General features: G+C 40.8%; 1 protein-coding gene across 1 annotated transcript in view; it reads right to left on the bottom strand.

The window, feature by feature from the left end:
• Positions 1 to 19,996, bottom strand: part of THSD7B (thrombospondin type 1 domain containing 7B) — a 623,878-nt gene that overhangs the window by 255,356 nt on the left and 348,526 nt on the right. Inside the window, exons 9-11 of the mRNA XM_075933305.2 lie at positions 13,331 to 13,565; positions 10,476 to 10,591; positions 63 to 195 (exon numbers count right to left, since the gene is read on the bottom strand). Of these exons, the coding sequence (XP_075789420.2) occupies positions 63 to 195; positions 10,476 to 10,591; positions 13,331 to 13,565 (484 nt within the window). The remainder of the gene's footprint in view (positions 1 to 62; positions 196 to 10,475; positions 10,592 to 13,330; positions 13,566 to 19,996) is intronic.

Genomic DNA, 19,996 nt, shown 5'->3' with positions numbered 1-19,996 from the left:
ATGTATTTCTGGAGAACTAGAAACCCAATGTCAGAAATTCCTAGCTAATTTTTTTACACAACCTGTAAACTGGACAGACTGGAATATCTTCACATTCTCTTTCTTCATACAAGGTGTCTGGGCAGTCCTGCCCCCCATTGGCAGCATTCTGAATGATAATCCTATATCGGGACTGTTTAATTGCTGTAGCATTATCTGTAAGAAAGAAAAATGCAGCAAACATTTGTTTACCAGGTAAAGTTGGTATCATCAGCACATTACCTATCTGGGTTAAAATCCTGCCTGAGGTTACAACAAATAATACATTGAAAGCTTGTTCCTGCAGAGCAGGGAGGGGTTTAAAGATTATCTTTATCTGCTTTAAAGTATCAACACGTCAAGGACAACACTCAGAATGCATAGGGCTCAATGTTCTAAGGGATACATCACAAGCTAGGACACGGGATGAGTCTGTCACAAGTTGCCAAATCAGGAGAATAGATAAGTACTTCCCTAACCATCTAACTATAATGAGAGGGGGGGAAATTGTGTTGTCATGTGGGTTTCAGGACATATACCAAAGGTTTTATGCCAGTAAAACACACTCAGACTTTCTAAAAACTATACCCAATAATCTTCTCACACGATAATTACTGCAACCAACCTTTGGTGATTCTACATCGGAACCTCATTCTAATACAAGATCATACCATCTATAAACAAAGAACATGTTTCAAACTTGCAAGATTGGAGGCAACATCCTGGAATGCACTGATACTGAAAAAGACTTAAAGAAATGGTAGTTTCTCCTGAAGCAAGAGCTCCAGTGCATTGCTGTAGCTAAGAGGACAAATGGGATCCTTAAATGTCATATCCTAAGGGGGATATGAAGTAGCAGTAGGGTGGTGAAAACTCTTTCTGGAAAACCAATTCCTGTTCTAGAATCCACACTAAAAAAGGAGGTTGAAAAACTGGAAAGGAATTTTTAAAAAAGAGCTGCGAGAATGATTTAAGGCCTGGAAAACATGTGTTATAATGAAAGAATGTAGGAAGTGCTATATAGTTAGTTTGTACAAAGAAAGGTTGACAGGTAACTTGATTATGGTCTACAAGTCCCTATATGTAAATAGGATTTCTGAGAGCTGAGGGCTCTTTAATCCAACAGAAAGAGGCATAACAGATTCAGTGGACAAATAGGCTGCGTCTAGACTGGCATGATTTTGCGCAAATACTTTTAACGGAAAAGTTTCTCCATTTAAAGTATTTGCTCAAGAGAGCATCTATACTGGCATGTGCCTTTGCGCAAAAGATTTGCTTTTGTGCAAAAGCATCCGTGCCAGTGTAGACGCTCTCTTGCGCAAGAAAGCTCCGATGGCCATTTTAGCCATTAGGCTTTCTTGCGCAATAAATTAACGTTGCTGTTTACACTGGCCCTCTTGCGCAAGAATACTTGTGCAAGAGGGCTTATCCCTGAGGGGGAGCGTCAGAGTATTTGCGCAAGAACCACTGATTTTGTACATTACAAAGTCAGTGTTCTTGCGCAAATACTCGCGGCCAGTATAGACATGCATCAAGATTTTGCGCAAAAGCAACTGCTTTTGCACAAAATCATGCCAGTCTGGATGCAGCCATAGAGAGGAGAAAAGGCATAACTTTTGTTAACAAGGGTAATTAACCATTGAACCAACTTGCCTGGGATGTGGTGGATTTTTCCATCACTTGAAGTCCTTAGATCAAGAGCATGGATGTCTTTCAAAAAGACATACTATAGCTTAAACAAAAGTTAAGCACTTGATGAACAAATCTATGGATGACATTTACACAAGTGATCACATGGGAACCTTATAGCCTTAAAATCTATCAGTCTCTGAGTAAGCATTTAACATATGTACTTCAATTCAAGATCACAAGTACTTCACATTGAAGTCAATAGGATTATTGACACATTTAGAGGAGTGTTTAATTGGATCACCCGGTAGGCTCATGACCTTGCTCATCTTTAATGCATAAACTTCAGAAAAAAAAAATTAGCATGCAGATGAGCCCAATTACAAATGGAGAGACTTTTTCCATGAAACACAACCAAACTGAAACTCAGCAGGAGTTTTCCTGGTCAGGACTGAGGTAAGTTACATTGGAAGGAATCTTCATATAGAATCTGGCTTTTAGGAGTCATGAGTATCCTCAGCAATGATTAAAGATCGCTTACATCCTTACTGGATCAGATCCACAAGACTTGATTCAGACCAGTGACACAGAACCATCTTACCCAAGAACACCACATTCATTCAGCTTTAATATATAACAGTTTATCTGTTTGTGTGTTTGTCTGTGAGTCTGTTTGTTCAAAAACTCCTCTTAAACAGTAAGAGTTTCAGCCACCAAATTTGATATGCAGCTTCCTCTTCTCCTAACATAAAGCAAGGTCAGGGTTTGGTTGAGCCGGGATAACTGGAAGCCCCAGGAAAAGGACAGTTTTCCATAAAATGCAGAGGAAGGGGTTGTTGTTCAGACAGATGCAATATGAGATTGACCACTGGGGGCAGTGAGCCTGCATGGAAGAGCTAGCCTACAGAGTGTCTACTGGAGACAGTTGCACCACCAACCAAGTGGTCAGCAGGGCTGGGGATCTACCATCTTACCTACCAGCTCACTGGTAAAACAGCCCCTGTGCCCCAAACTCTTCCCCCCTCCCCACCAGCCCTTGGCTGTAGCACTGGGGAGTATGTCTCTGGTAGCTGGGGAGGTCTGGTGGGTAAAGAACAGGCCCCTGGAGGACTGGAGGGGCCTCTAGGGGGCCATGGAGCTTCCTGTCTGAGTGGGGATGATTAAGCAGCTGCAGGGCTGTGCTGTTACACAGCTGAGAGGGAACCTTGCCTGGCGGACATGGGAGGAACCTGCAAGGGGGAGAAAAGGGGAGGCACAGGCCCCTGGTAGTGAAGGGGTGGGCCGGGGGGGAGAGGAGGATCAAGTCCCTCCCCCCCCACATCTGCAAGTCCCTGCCCTGAAGGACCTGGACAACCCTGGGTAAGTCCTCAAAAATATGTGTGTGAGAGCATGAGTGTGTATTTAATATTAAAAACTCTCTATAAAATATGTCTGCTTCATTAAAGATAATGACATCCTTAATGCTCTGATAATAAATATGTTTGACTCCAGAAGCCTATTTGATTTAATGATTTGCAAAAATCTTTCTTTAAATAGTGTGTAACTTGGAAAAGGCAGAGTTGCTCTGCCCCGGGCTTCCTGGAGTCAGCCTCTGGTAAGTTTCAACAGCAGCTGAATCCAGATGCCTGGGACAGAGCAGCTGGGGTGCTGCCGGGTTGGTCTGGTAGCGCCAACCCTTGGCGCTGCGAGACCAACCCGGCAGCACCCCAGCTGCTCTGTCCCAGGTGTACCCAAGTCAGCCGCTGCTGAAACTGATCAGGGGCTGATTCCAGGAAGCCCGGAGCAGAGCAGCTCTGTCAGACGCTGGTCAGTTTCAGCAGCGGCTGAATCGGGGACAGCTAGGGCGCTGCCGGGTTGGGTCCTGCAGCCCCGAGGGGCAGCACTATGGGACCAACACGGCAGCACCCCAGCTGCTCTGCCCTAGGCATCCCCGATTCAGCCGCTGGTCAGTTTTAGCAGCGGCTGAATCGGGGAAGCTGGGGGCAGAGTAGCTCCAATGGTCCGGCTGCCGGGAGCACTTCTGGGTTCCTGATGGTGCCGGACTACCAGGAGTGCTGGACCATCAGACGCTGGACCACTGGAATTTTACTGTACAATGTTTTCTGGAAAAAAAAGCATAAAATGTATCCTATCAGTAAACCCTTTGCCCAGAAGGGTAGCCAGATAACTTTGTGAAGGTGTTGAGAAAAAAAAAACCACACCCGCACACCACAAAAAAAAAAAAAGAGTAACTGTGCTTTTAAATTCCCACGCCTCCCACTTTCCCACCCCTGTCAGATGCAGCAGGGGAGGTGTATCCCAAGTGGCCTTCCATCCAAGAGAAACAGAAAATAAGCCATATTTTCAGGGGGGGTTTATTGGACAAAGGCCGCAAATACCGGACTGTCCGGTCCAATACAGGATACCTGGCAATCCTATTCCCCAGTATAATGAATGCCACCCTTAACAGAGCACAGAGTCAGCTGAAGGGGAAGGCCCCAATAAACTAAACATTCCTTTAAAGCCAAAGCCTGAAATCTTTACTCAAACTCCCACTGAAGCAGACAAGAGATTCTTCCCTGAAACAGTTGAGGAAGGATGTGGGCCTGCTATCATTTACATTAAAAACTAGGAGAAAACAAGAATACATATGATCAAAATGGATTTAACTTCAGAAATTACTTTGTTATTCAAATCTGCATATCATCATGCAGCTGCATCTCCACTATCATAGTGCTTTGCACATAATCTACATTACAAAAATATTATGGTTGCTAGATGTTAGGAAATGCCACAATTAAAGTTACTTGTGATGGTTAACTCAGTCTTCATGTTCATATAGGGCATATTTACACTTGCACCCTTGTTCGAACAAGGGATGCAAATGTAGTTATTCGAAACAGTCAATGAAGCGGGGATTTAAATATCCCACGCTTCATTAGCATGATCTTGCCCACGCGTTACTCCGATCAACAGCTGTTTCAAAAGTGAAAGTGCGCGCCGGGACGCGTTAGTTCGAGCCAAACCCCTTGGTTCAAACTAACGTTACTCCTCAAAAAATGAACAAGAAGACTGAGTTAACAGTCACAAGTAACTTTAAATGCAGTATTTCCTAACATCTAGCAACCATAATATTTTTGTAATGTAGTTTATGTGCAAAGCACTATGATAGTGGAGATGCTGCTGCATGATGATATGTATTCAAAAAATGAGGAGTAATGTTAGTTTGAACCAAGGGGTTTGGTTTGAACTAACGCATCCCAGTGCACACTTTTACTTTTGAAACAGCTGTTGATCAGAGTAACGCGCCGGCGAGATCATGCTAATGAAGCATGGGATATTTAAATCCCCGCTTCATTGACTATTTCAAATGCCTACATTTGCATCCCTTGTTCAAACTAGGGTGCAAGTGTAAACATTATGGTGCAGACTTTCAGTTTATAATCACAAGCTATTTTTCCTACAGGAGACCTGTCTTGCTCAATTCACAGGTGGACCAGCACTAGAGATAATTCAGGATTGTGCGGTACAGATTTGTGTGTGAGTTCCTACTTTTTTTTAAAGCAAACTGAGAAAACAGATATTCTATAGTTTGGCATCCTACTGACTCCCACTTGGTTCATCAACACAATAGAAATCTTCAGACCCTTCAACCAGACCCCTGCATTGGAGGTAATGGAGAAACTTATAGTAGTATGTTGTCATCCTCCGTAAGGAAAAGCAGAGAAGGGGATTAGGCATACATTTTACCAGTGAGTTTCAAAGATATTTGCTGACAGAAAAGAATGGTGAGACTGAGGAAATTTGGGTTCTGTTCCATCTCTGGTCAGGAGTTTTCTCTAGTGGGCCCAGAGAGTTCTGCCCATTCCCCCTGAACTGTCCACATCTCTTCCAACCTATCCTAGTCTTGTATCTTCCCCACCTCCTTGACTCTTTGCCCCAGTCCTATTCTTCTTGCCCTAGTCTTCCCCTCAGGACTTGGTGTCCAAGTCTCAATCTTCATCTACACTCCATTCTACTCCCTACCTCTCCCCATCCTCTCGTGTAATCCCAGGCTCCTTGCCTAGCCAGTCCCAGCTCCTCCCCGCCACTGATTACCAGTCTTAGTCTCTCTTTCTGAGACTGTCATCCAGTCTGAGACTACTCCTCCCTCCACCTCATTGCCCCAGTCTGCCCTTTCCATGGCTACTTGACTAGTTTCTTCGCCTCACCAGTCCCAGCTCTTCCCTCATACCTTTGCTTCTAGAAAGTTGTTTTCCCTCCATCTGTTCCTAAGTCTCCCCCCACAGCTCCTCATATAAATGCATTGATCACTTTCCAAGCCACCCAACCTGTTCTCCCCACGCATTTCCTACACCAGCTCCCAATCCTACTCTCCTTGCCCAAGTACTTCCAGGCTCCTCTCCCTCTGCTAACCCCACCTATAAGAAAATAAAACCTAGACATAGCATCTAAGAAGAAAAATGTTCTGACATTATCCAAGCTTTGTTCCAATTGGTTTTAAATCTGGTGTAAATTACTGTTGAAATAAATGTGATCAGCTACAGACTGAATCTCCCTGGTCTGACAGCTTCTGTGATCTGGCATGATTTCATTTTAGTTAACTGGATGTCCACTTATCATGGGTGTAGTTCCCGTGATCCCATAAAGTTTGTTTACAGCCACCAGTCCTGACTCTCAGTGTTCTGTGCTTTTATTTAGCTCTAATATACCTTTAAATATCTTCTAATAGCCCAGTAAGCAGTGAAAGTGTTGGCAATGCTGCTAGAAAATAATGACCTCCAGCGGTTCAGCAAATTCTCTGGTTCGGCACCAGTCAAGTCCCAAGGGTGCTGGACTAGAAAAGTTCAACCTGTATTACCTAATCTTTTATGAACACTTGACTAAGTGATTGAACTACTGTGAAATTGCTCATCTTTACTTCTCACAGCCACAGATTGGAACAATGGGGGCATTGCAGACTTAAATTTAGTGACAAAACAACAAAGGATAGTATGTATGCCCTGAACACACAAAGCCAGGCTGTACTGTGTGATAGCAGTCTTTACACAAGTAATAAAAATCACTAATGCAAAAACTCATGAAATAATCTTACTGTGTTTTCTTATTAATATTACTATTACAGCAGTGAAAATCTTCTTCAGTAAATTAGCCACCTGTAATATAATTTAGGATGTATATCATCATCTTTCATTATTAAAAGACAACTGACAAATATACTTGGTCATTCCTAGCTTTACATCATATCGATTAACACACATATTGTCAGAGTATTCTATATACTCAGGGATGATATCTTCTCAAGAGACAAAAAATGGAAGTCCACTACGAGGTTCAAGAAATGGTAAATAGATCCTGCACTACCAACAGCAACTTTTTTTTTAGGGATGTGACCTTCTCTTTCTAATACCCTCTCCCTTTTTAGGTTCCTGTTGACAGATCACTGAAGCACATCATCTGTGATAAAAGTAGCCATTTCCCAAGTACGAACACCATCCATGTTGAAGATTATGGAATAACTACGGAGGCTGTACATTTTGCAACCTACATTTTATCCCTTCTTGGTTATAATTTTCACTGTCATCATCAAAGACCAATTGCACCAATTATAGAGACAAAGGTGAACAGAAGTCACCTTGGAGTATTTGAAATGGCAGAGAATCAATACATTTACTTGTAACAAATTGCCTTCTTGACTCATCACAGGCATGAGATTCAATTACAATTTTTAAAATTATGTTGTCCATGTGTCTGTGGTTGCCCTAAGACTTATGGGCTGCATCTAGACTAGCAAGTTTTTCCACAAAAGCAGCCACTTTTGCGGAAAAACTTGCCAGCTGTCTACACTGGCCGCTTGAATTTGCGCAAGAACACTGACGACCTAATGTAAGATTGTCAGTGTTCTTGCGCAAATACTATGCTGCTCCTGCTCGGGAAAAAGCCCTCTTGCGCAAATGCGAAAATGCAAATTGCGAAAATGGCGATCGGGGCTTTTTTGCGCAAAACCGCGTCTAGATTGGCACGGACACTTTTCCGCAAAAAGTGCTTTTGCACAAAAGCGTCCGTGCCACTCTACACGCTTTTTTCTGTAAATGCTTTTAACGGAAAAACTTTTCCATTAAAAGCATTTGTGGAAAATCATGCCAGTCTAGATGCAGCCTTGGTGTCTAACCAATTCTGAAGCAGTAGCCACTACAATGGCTAGTGCTATACCAAGCAAGCCACACTCAACTGGCCAAATAGCCCTATTGTTCAAGCCAATTAGACCACTCAAAGGGCCAAATAGCCACATGTAGCTAGTGGCTAGCATGTTGGACACCATGGCCTAAGTGCTGTCCATGTTTCTATCATGTCTGATAATCCTTTGCCAAGAGGCTACCTGATGTGTGATAATATTACAAATAGTGAAAATACCAGTTTTTAATATTAGATAGAAAAGCTGGATGCAATTTTACAAGATAAATCACAAACAGCTTAATAGGTAAAACTGAATTTTGCAAGTACAGATTCTCCTAATCTCTGCTACATGTTTCATTTTAAATCTGCAATGCAATACCTTGTCTTGCTTGATCTGTAGTTTAGTTGCTTGCTATCCGCATATTGTTTTCATTAAATAAAACTCTTCTAGGGAAAAAAAGCAAAAAATAAAAACCCTAAAAACTCATGTATGTATAATGGCTTCCAAACTTCAAATCATGTTTGTTTTAACTGCACACTGCAAAGGGGAAAAAATTACAATACAGCCATATCAATAACAAATCTGCAGGCAACAAACTCCCACAACTGAGAAGTTTTAATTTAGAATTATATTAAAATAATACCAGCACCTAGTAAATTAAATAATTAATGTATTCTCATTTTAATTTTAAAGTATTATTTAATTGGCAATGTAATTTCTCAGGTAATAAACAAAACTAAAATAAACTGCTAATTAAAACAGGATTCTCTGTTATAAAAGCAACTCGTTTACCTATAAAATCTAGACTGGGTCTGGGATGTGGCATCCACTGACAATCTCTGAAGGGCAAGGAGGCTGACAGCAAACACTTCAATCCAAACTGATTCTAAAATACTGCATTGGTCTTAAAAACCACCAATAGATCTCTGAAAACATAGGAAACTGAAGACGCACAGTAACAAAGCTCATTCGCTAAATGAAACTGATAAATGGGGGCTTTATGAACAGTAAAGCCGAGCAGCTGTTTATGCAGGCCTCTGAAAGTTTGAGCCGCAGTCAAATAAATGTTTTCCAATGTACGGATTTAATAGATACCAGGATAGTAGCAATAAAGACTTTTGAAATTACAGACATAGAAATGCCACAGGTTTCAATTTGCAATTTCTCTACTAGGGCACCAGTGATCTATAGGCCTCCCTTAATCACACTGCTCCCTCCCCTCACTTCTCTGCAGGCCTCCCTTAATGCCACTGTCCCCTCTCCACTCTGCAAACCTTCCTCGACTACCTCAGCCCTTCCCCCCACTAAAAAGCCTCTCTTAAACCACTCTGACCCTTCCCACCAGGCAAGCCTGCCTTGATCCCCATTGTTCTTGTCCCCTCGCCAAGCCGTCCTTAACCCCTACAGTCTTCTCCTCCCTTAACCCCACTACCCCAACAGGAAACAAACAAACCCCATAGTGGTCACTGCTGGCAACAGGCAATAGTGCAGTTCAATGCCCACACCTCAGATTACCAACAGCAGCAGTCACCGACTGAAGCCAGAACTACTGGATCTGTTGTAGCTCAGCCAAAAACCATGAATAACCAGCATCTCCTCATGAGATCACAAGCACCCTTGCTTCATCCATCACCTGGCTTCCTCTTACCACTCTGCCACTCTGCCCAATCCTTGTGGGAGCAAGAATTCATGATCTGCACTCGTGGTGGGGATCTGCACTTGTGGGGGGATCTTGCTTCTTTCAGAGAGGTCATTCTGTCCCCCCACACACACTCTGTTTAGTGCTGTCACCTGACCAGACACAGTAGCTATATTCCAGATCCCAAAGCACGTGCTAATTAGGAGTTGTGGTGCTGCACAGCACAACTTCCTGTGTACAAATCAGCCAGTGAAGTCCACTGCATATCACAGAGCCCAATGAGTATAGACAGTGAGAGTTTTAATTGGATACAAAATGTGGGATTGGGCTCATAACAGATAGACATGGAGGTAATTACTCAAATATCAACACAGAGGTAGATTCTCTGAAGTGCCTTCCCTTGGACTGGAGCCCCTAGACTCTTAGACACTTTTGAAAATCTCCCTCTGAAATAGACACATGCTATTTATTGGAAGAGGTGAGGGATTATCTGAAACTTTCACATAAGCCTGATGGCAGGTGAAGAGGGGGTGCCTAAGAAAAAATCAAAGTCTACACTTCAGATCTCAGTTGTAATGTTATGAAGCAGTGCTGTCCAGCCAGGTTTGAAAAACTGGGGAATGTAACAGAGCTTTGTTTTAATTAGGGCTTTGATTAAATAGAGCTGACCTGGTTAGAATAAAATATAGGCTTCACTAAATGATTTTGTAATAATGAAGCCTTTTAAAAACATCAACAGGCTCCTTAAACAACAACTTGATTATTACAGAAAGGTTGCTGATCCCTGACCATTCTGCAATTTAATTGTAACCTTAATCCTAAAGTGGTATTGTTTATCTGATCATGTACAAAAGATGAAGACAAGACTTACCCATTTGCTTTTTCATGGATTCATCTAGTCAAGGTAACACATACTATAAATTACACAAATGCCTGTGAAATTTTTTTAGTCTTGAAAATCCATTGCCTGAGGAGGCTGAAGTGAACAGGTTATAGTTAAAATCTTATTCATTCTCATTTTCAGAAGCTTACCGTGTTGGCATGTCATAGGACAGCATGTCCATTCACTGAAAGGGGTAACAACACAATCTTTTTTACACGGGAGAAGACATGGACGCACTGTTTCAGGTCGGAGGGAATCTGGACACCTATCAATACAATTGTAAATACAAGACATGAGAGTCTCTACAATGTATGTTATTCTCAATAATATGATCATTTTAGCAATCTGAATAATTAGTAGGCTTCACACGGTTGTGGCTGAACTCTACAATGCATATCCAAGAAGCACAGCTAATCAGGTTTACCATCTAGCTTGTTTCTAAACTGAGTTCTGTTCATACTAGGCTATTGCTAGATCCCAGAACACTCCTGGAGGTCTGTGCACAGTTAGTGCAACTGACAACTGGCCTTCAGGTTACTCTAAATTATACGTAGAATTTGGCCCAGCAACATTCAGCAACCCCAGCTTTAGGAAAATACAGAAGTGACCTAAATCTTATTTGCAAAACCCCCTCTTGACCCACAGTGAGCACACTTCAGGGGGATCCCGGCCAATAGGTCTATGGGAATTTGTGTCTATAATTTTCTAAGCACAGCACTGTATAGTAAATAGATCCCTTTGATTTTGCTTTCAATTTCAGACTCCTAATTTAAAATGAAATCTATTTTCTAATGAAAAAAAAATGGAAACGAGAAGCTCCCTGTTTAACTCAGGAGCAGAAAGGGAAAAGGGCAGTTCTCTTTCTAAGTGAGCAAGTAAAAACAATTAGCCTTTCACAATCTTCATTATTCCCCAGGTAAAAAAATTGCTTGAGAAATAACCATCATCTACCTGAGCACATCCAACCAATAACTACAGGTATATTATTGTACAACTAAAGAAGAAACAAATATCAATCTTAAAATTAGAATTCAGCTAACTGAACTATTCATATATTTTTGTAATTCTTTTATGTTTCAAACAAGGTTTTTAAAAAATAATTACAATGAAAAGCATCAATTCAATAATCATGAATAGTCAAGAAGGGAGAAAGAATTCTCGGCATGCAATGCTTTTTTTCCTTTCATTACATATGTAAGTCACTGCAATCTTATTTTTTTTATACCCTGTTTTCAGTGGCTTTCAGTTTCTTAAAGATTGTGTGCAATGTTTCAGTCCCATTTCTTCAAATAACTGGAGGAGGGAGGAGAGGGATAAAAAATGCAGTTTGCTAACACATAAAGATTATTTATTTAGATAAATTAATCCTGTTCCTGAAGCTAGTTTACTACTGTTATAGCAGCTTTAAGTTAGGATTTTTCTTGTTAGGTTAATTTTAATAAACAACTATATTCTGAAAAATAAATTAAAAACTAGACATTATTCTGCCATATTGCTATCATTATGGTCTCAAAATTCACTAGATTAGTGCCATGAGCCCTAATTGTGTCAAGAACTTCCACATAGGTGAAGCAACCCAAACATGTGGCATTCACTACTGGATCAGGGCTCAAAATCACTATGTTTTACAGAATACTGTCCCTTTCCTTTCTAGAAACATCAGGCTAATATAATCTCCTATCACCTCTATTATACTACTATCATTTTTGGAGTGCCACTAGTTACTTCTTTACTTCTGACACAGTGACCATTCTTTCTTGAATTAAGAAATTGCTTTTTATGGTTCTCAGAGAGGTTTGGTTTTGCTTCTTTAATTTAATTATTTGGTTGAGACAGGGGCTTGCCATTGTAAATCACACTGAAGACCACAATAAAGAGGAACAGAATCATCCTAGTGGGAGCCTCCTTCTTGGCTCAATGACTTCCAGATCCGTTCCATTACACTTCACAAATAGAATGTTAATGTAACAATAAAATTACATTTGAAAATGCAGGGGAGTGCTGAATTCTGATGATCCCAGGGCATGCAATAAATTTATAATTCTGTCATACTACAATCCAAGACATTTCTATATTAAAACTCCCTCTTTCCTCATCCGCTAGTTTCATCCTCCCATTGTAGCCAAGATTATGTTTTCTCATTTGTGCTCTATTTCCACTTAGCTAGTATGCTCAGGATGGGGGAAAATAACTATTTTACACGTTGTACGGCACCACAAATGGTCCGACTTAATGGTGATAAACTTACAGTGGCTTAATAGGCATTAGACATTCTCTTCTTTGCTCAATTAATCTCAATAACCTCAAGAATTTTAATTAACTTTACTGAAGTGACCACAGTCTTCCCATATTTAGTAGGATTGCTTTGAGATATACAATAAGATTTAAAATGAGGCTGTAAGTAATAAACTATCACTTGATCTTTTTATACTGTAGAAAATACTTGTGTGTCTCATATCCAGATTAGTAAAACAAAGTAGAAGCTCAGGATATAAACAGTGCTAAATAAATGGCTCGAGTGTGTTTATTGAAATAGGAACACAAATCAACTGAATAATATATATTAAACATGCAGCCCCACCTATTCAAAATGCAAACATATGAACTGTTTTTTATTAACAAGAGTTTGTTAAAATTAGGTCAGTAACTTATGTTCAGTTCCAGATTGTATTTTCATCACAACTTCCTTGCAGCAAAGACATTTGCAAAAATTCAGAACAAAAAACATAGATGAGCCATTGTAAATTTTTTCAGCCACTGGGGGAAAAAAACCTGAATTGTGACCCACACACTACTATATTTACAAATAAAACTGGCTTATCCAGTTATCTAAAAGGATCCTCTCTCAGCATCTGGAAAATAAAGCCAGCAATAAAAACACTTTCATAGCTTTGGTTTTCCCAAAACACAAATTAATGTTTGCATTTTTAATATATTGTAACCACAAATAATGATTCCAGAAATGCAATCAAAGCTGCATCTTCAAGAACCTTTCTTGTAATACCTTTTATTTGTAACTTGGCCAAAATTATTCTTCATACAAAAGACTTTCCTTGTTTGTATGCCCACGCCACAAGTAGCTTCTCCGTTCCATGTAATGGTAGCATTGAGGGCAGTTACTAAAGTGTCTTCCGAACAAGAACCCCATGGGGATGTTTCCCAGTAGAGCTGTGTGCAAATATTCTCATTACATAAACGATATTCCTGTAGCGCCTGATGAGGAGGACAGGGTTTCCCTCCTGAAAGTAGTGAAAAGAATAATATATTTATACCTGTAAATTAATTAACCGGGAGAATATTGTGGAAATGATAAGTGAAAGAATGACAGACAGACAGAAAGATTTTTATGGCTATAGTAACAGCTATAATTCAGAAATGCTGCTTCCCCACTAAATTAGCCCTGCACAACATTGAATTCAGACAAACACACAATGGAAACAGAAATGTGTGAAGTAGATTTCCAATTTACTATGCCGCTGCTACCATTTGTAGGCTAATTGATACCATTTAAATGCCAGTATCACCTGGCTTTCAAACAACTTTATTTAAATAATTACCTTTTATAGAATGTTCATTCTGTGACAGATACAGCAATTTCCTGCCATATCGTTGGGAGACTGATAAAATACACCCTGGTGTTCACACCACCACACAATAGTATAACAGTATTTGAAGAAGGTTATGCCTTCTGAGATATAATTTAAAAACTCATAACTTTCTAATCCATAATATTACAGGGAAAATGAACATAGCAACTTTGCATCTAAAGCTATGAACATAAACTAAAATCATGACTGAAGTATGTTTCCCATATGAGGCTGGAGAATGGCTAAACCTATTCCTCAGAGACAAAGGGAAAGCTGATGCCACAGCCATATGTCAATAAGGCTGATGGTCCATTACCGGCTAAATGGCCATTTTTGAAAACAAGACACAAACATCTACTTTATAGCAAAGAAACAATATGTAGTTCTTCAAGAAAGTGTCTGTCATCTTCTCCCACTGGAAAAGCTTCTCCAAGAGGGAACAGGAGTATAAAATGAAGTGACAGACACCCCAAAACACCACCAAGGCTGGCTTTACCATGAGGCGAACTAAGGTGGCTGCCTCAGCTACCAGGACCCACTAGGCGCCACTAGAACCCAGGGTGTAGAAAATTGTGTTTGCATCTGGTGCATATGTATTCTCTCTGCTGCAGATGCACAGAGATGGTGGAGTGATGTGCTGGAGGAAGGAGGGCACGAGACATAACAGGCAGGCAGGAGAAAAGGTGAGAGGGAATAACAGAAAGCAACACGAGCTGCAGAGAGAGAGAGGAGGAGGAGCCTCTTATGTACCTCTCTAGCACCCCCAGGAGCCTGGACTGATTAACGCCAGCTTCTCAGGGAGCTTCCTTTTTCCTGCCGCTTCCCACTTGAGGAGAACAAGCAGTCAACTGAAGTAGTAGTAGCCAGTTAGGCCCTTAAGATGCTGATATCTTCCCTCACTCAGGCCCTGCTACCAGCCTGCTTATTTGTCCCCTTCAACTGAGCGTTGAGAGCCACTGCAGCTGGCACAGAACAGCAGTCATGAGTGAAAGAAGAAAACACCCCTCTGGGGCAGCATTCAGAAAAAGAAAGAAAGCAAAGGAAGCTTTTCTATCTAAGCAGGAAGGAGCTCTCCTGAGATACATAGACACAAATGTTCATGGTGAGCCTTCCGGCCCCAGTGAGGATGTGAGTGGTGAGGAGATGCCTGATCTTCCAGTTAGTCAGAGTGCAGGTGACCTGGCAGCTACTGCAGCATCTATATCTCCATCTCAAATAGATGTAACCATGCACATTCCCAAAGAAAAATGTAGATCAGAGAAAAGCATGGTGGAGAAGTAAGAAACAGCTGCTGCTGAGTTTAGTTCCTTAAGTCTAGGTGGTCCAGGACTGTGGACTCACTTGAGCAGTAGCCTGAGGGACTTACTTGCTGAGGGCCATACAGTACAAAGGGAAAACTTCGTGTTCCCCAAAGACAATGAAAATAGAATTTTCCATCCAATACATTACTGGCATGAAATCCCCAATGGTGTCAAAGTGGAGAGGCCACGGCTTATGTACTCATAAACCCAGAATGTTGCACTGTTTTTGTTGCAAACTCTTCCAATCTAATGTTCCAGCCACACTGGGTTCTACAGGAACAATGGACTGCAAAAATCTGTTGAGAAATCTGGCATGCCACGAGAAGGCAGCAGATCACCAAAGAGCATTCCATAGGTGGAAAGAACTTGAGATGAGACTGAGGTTAAAGGCCGCCATAGATGATCAACATCAAGAGAAGATTGCATCAGAGTCTCTTTACTGGCAAAATGTTCTGAAAAGGCTCATTGCCATTTTGAGAATGCTTGCTATCCAAAACCTAGCACTGCGTGGCACGTCAGATCTACTGTATGTGCCAAACAATGGAAACTTCCTTAAAATTGTGGAGCTGATGGCTGAGTTTTATGCTGTACTCAAAGAGCATCTAAGAAGAGTCACCACCCAAGAAATGTAAATACCCCACTACCTTGGAAAAACAATTCAAAATGAGATCATACAGTTACTGGCAACAAAAGTCAAACAGAAGATTGTGGCAGATCTGAAGTCAGCAAGATATTACTCTGTTATTCTGGACTGCACACCTGACATCAGCCGTACAGAACAAATGACTTTAATGGTGCATTTTGTAACAAGAACAGAATCTAGTGAAAATGTCCCTGCAATGGTGACTGTCAGAGAGCATTTTCTAGAATTTATTGACACTGATGATACTACAAGAGCTGGTATGACAAACATGCTTCTTAAAAAGCTAGAAGATACAGGAATTGCTATAGCTGACATGAGAGGTCAGGGCTACGATAATGGTGCCAACATGAGAGGAAAGAACAGAGGAGTGCGGACATGGATCCGAGAGTTAAACCCTCAAGCTTTTTTTGTCCCATGCAGTTCTCATTCAATGAACTTGGTGATCAGTGATGCAGCATCAGCTTCTAGTGAGGCTGCTGAATTCTTTAATGTAATTCAAAGCATTTTTCTCTGCATCAACTCATCGATGGCAAATTTTGAAGCAACATGAGGGAACATCCTCTCTGACACTGAAACCACCGAGTGCCACACAATGGGAAAGTCGAGTGGCGGTGATAAAGCCTAACACGCACCAAACTGGGAAGATAGATGATGCCACAGTTGCCATTATGGAGGATAATGCTATGACAGGAACTGTTCTTGGGAGAACAGTGGCAGAGGGAAATGGAATCACCAGAAACATACATAACTTCAAATTTCTGTGTGGCTTAGTGTTGTGGCATGTCATACTGTTTGAAATAAATGTTGTAAGCAAGAGACTCCAAGGTGTTGACCATGATATATCTGGAGCAATGGAACAACTGGACTAAGCAAAGTCATACCTACAGTCTTACCGGCCAGATGAGGGATTTCAAAACATTCTGAAGAGTGTATAGAAGTTGGCAGAGGAACTTCACACTGAAGCTATTTTCCCACCCATTCAAGAATACAAGAGTCACCAAAGAAGAAGACATTTTGATTACAAGGCATGGCATAATCCCATAAGAGATTCCAAACAACAATTCAAAGTTGAATTCTTTAACCAGGTGCTAGATTGTGCAATACAGTCAGTTGAAGAATGTTTCATACAGCTCAAGGAACACAGCAGTATATTTGGGATGTTTTATGATATTCCAAAACTCCTCACTATACCTAAAGAAGACCTACACCAGCAATGCAGGGCACTAGAGACAGTGTTGACACATGATGACATGCTGATATTGATGTGAATGATTTAACAACCTACACCCCATCATCAATCACAGCCTGGACCATTCTACATGACAGATCCATTTCCTGGATACCACAGTAGAAATCACCAATGGTAAATTAGACACCAGTCTCTACAGAAAACCCACCGACTCATACAGTTACCTTCATGCCTCCAGCTCCCATCCAGAACACACCATACGATCCATCATCTATAGCCACGCCCTTCGATACAATCGCATCTGCTCTAATCCCACTGACAGAGATCAGAAACTTCCGGATCTCTACCAAGCATTTATAAACCTCAACTACCCACCCGGAAAAATAAAAAAACAAATTGAAAGAGCCAGATGAATACCCAGAAACCATCTACTTCAAGATAGACCCAAGAAAACCAACAATAGAGCACCATTTGTCATTCCCTACAGCCCCCAACTTAAATCCGTCCAACACATTATCAATAAACTACAACCTATACTGGAACAAGATACTAAACTCCAAGAGGCTCTGGGAGACAGACCCAGAGTCTCCTATAGACAGCCACCTAACCTCAAGATGATTCTTACTAACAACCACAGGACATACCCCACTAACACCAACCCTGGAACTTTCCCTTGCAACAAACCCTGTTGCCAGCTTTGTCCACATGTTCACTCTGCTGATACCATTATTGGACCTAACCAATTGAGTTATAAGATCAAGAACACATATGCCTGCTCATCCAGAAATATAATTTATGCTATTGTGTGCCGACAATGTCCGTCTGCTATGTACATTGGACACACGTCTCAGACACTTCGCCAAAGAATCAATTCACGCAAAATAGATATTAGACAGAATCACAAAGAAAAAAGTTTCTTGCCATTTCAACCAGAAAGAGCACTGTCTCAACAACCTGATTACCTGCATCCTGCTTCAAAGACCTTTTACACCAGACTTGAAAGAGAATCCTCTGAACTGTCATTCATGCTTAAATATGACACTTTACAGGTAGGTCTTAACAAAGACACTAATTACCTTACTCATTACAAAAATAGCTTCTCCAATTTTCACCTCTAATATCATTAGCTCACAGACATTTATCTCCCCCCGACATTCCCCTTCTGTTCTGAAATTTGATTTGTCCTTTTCATATGTGTTCATTTTTTTGATTGTATCCTTTGGTATATATGGTTGTGCCAATTTTCTTCCACAATTTGATATGAGGAAGTAGGTCTGACCCACGAAAGCTCATCACCTAATAAACCATCTTGTTAGTCTTTAAAGGGCTACATAGTCCTGTTTTTGTTTCAGTTATACCAGACTACAGCACTAATTCGAACTAACTTAATTTGAACTAGGCGTTAGTCCTCATAGAATGAGGTTTACCTAGTTCGAATTAAGCACTCCGCTAGTTCAAATTAAGTTCGAACTAGCGGTTTGCATGTATAGACGCTATGAAAGTTAATTCGAACTAACGGCTGTTAGTTTGAATTAACTTTGTAGTGCAGACATACTCTAACATGGCTACATATCTATTACTGGACCAAACCATGTAAGTTATATGATCAAGAACACATATTCCTGTTCATCGAGAAATATAATTTATGTCATCATGTGCCAACAGTGTCCTTCTGCCATGTATATTGGACAGACTTCTCAGACACTTCGTCATAGAATTAATGCCCACAAGTCAGACATCAGACATCTTCACAAGGAAAAACCAGTTGCTTTTCATTTCAGCCTACCTGGACATAGTCTTAATGACTTTACTACATGCATCTTACTTCAAAGAGACTTTAACACCAGATTACAGAGGAAAACTTCAGAATTTTCTTTCATCCTTAAATTTGACACTTTATGAACGGGCGTTAACAAAGATGCTAATTACCTTAACCATTACAAAGATAGCTTCCCACTTATCACCCCTGATTAGCCATTCATTGACTCAAATAGCTATTTCCTCCCTCGCTCCTCCTCACCCTACCTTCTGTACTATATCTGATTTGTCAGTTTAATAATGTTTTCACTTTTTTCATTGTGTTCCTTTGGTATATATGGTCATGCCAATTCTCTTCCAGAATATGATCTGAGGAAATGGGTCTGGCCCACAAAAGCTCATCACCTATTAAACCATCTTGTTAGTCTTTAAAGTTCTACATAGTTTTTCCTTTTGTTTTAGCAAGATCAGACTAACACGGGTACCTCTCTATTACTAAATAACAGACAATACATTCATCAAGATATTAAGCACCAGAATGTCCTATTGTATTCAAAGGTAATTGGGGGCAAGCAACATATCTCAAGAGATGCTGTCATGTTACTGGATTTTAATGTGAGCAGGCAGATTACTGTTGCACCCACTATTGTGTATTTACCCAAATTTGGTGCAAAGTGGGCCATGTAAGGTATCAAATGAAAGCTTATGCTATGCTTATTCTATCTATGCAACTCATATGTGTGTATGATTTTAATATGTAAATTTATTAATATGGGCTCTGTACGTATATTTTAAATGTTCTGTGTCTAGGAGACAGCAATAGGCCTTGATAACCTATTGTGAGGAATGGTTATTTAGTAAATAGCATAGACAAAGGCTATCAAGATTGCCAATAATCACTTGAGGAATGCGTCTGGGAACTTGCAGACCAGCAAGTATATCATGGCTACTCGCATGAAGGACACGGATAGGTCATTTGATCATGTGATTAGCTCCTGTTTGGGAGGTACTCATGAGAACAATGAAATTCCCTCCACACGGGCAAGATTATAAAAGTATCTTGAGGGTGCCTCCATTTTGTCTTCACTTTTGCCTTTTGCTCCAGAAGCACCACTGGTTAGGACAGAGGCCCCAGAACGTTTTGTTGACCCATCCTGACACCAAATGCACTCCAGAGACTTTTAAGCTAGCA

The sequence above is a fragment of the Pelodiscus sinensis genome, chromosome 7, assembly GCF_052426305.1.
Source record: "Pelodiscus sinensis isolate ZL-2025 chromosome 7, ASM5242630v1, whole genome shotgun sequence".
In the NCBI taxonomy this organism is placed as follows: Eukaryota; Metazoa; Chordata; order Testudines; family Trionychidae; genus Pelodiscus; species Pelodiscus sinensis.
The sequence above is the reverse complement of the archived record's forward strand: the minus strand, read 5'-3'. Positions and strand labels throughout refer to the sequence as shown.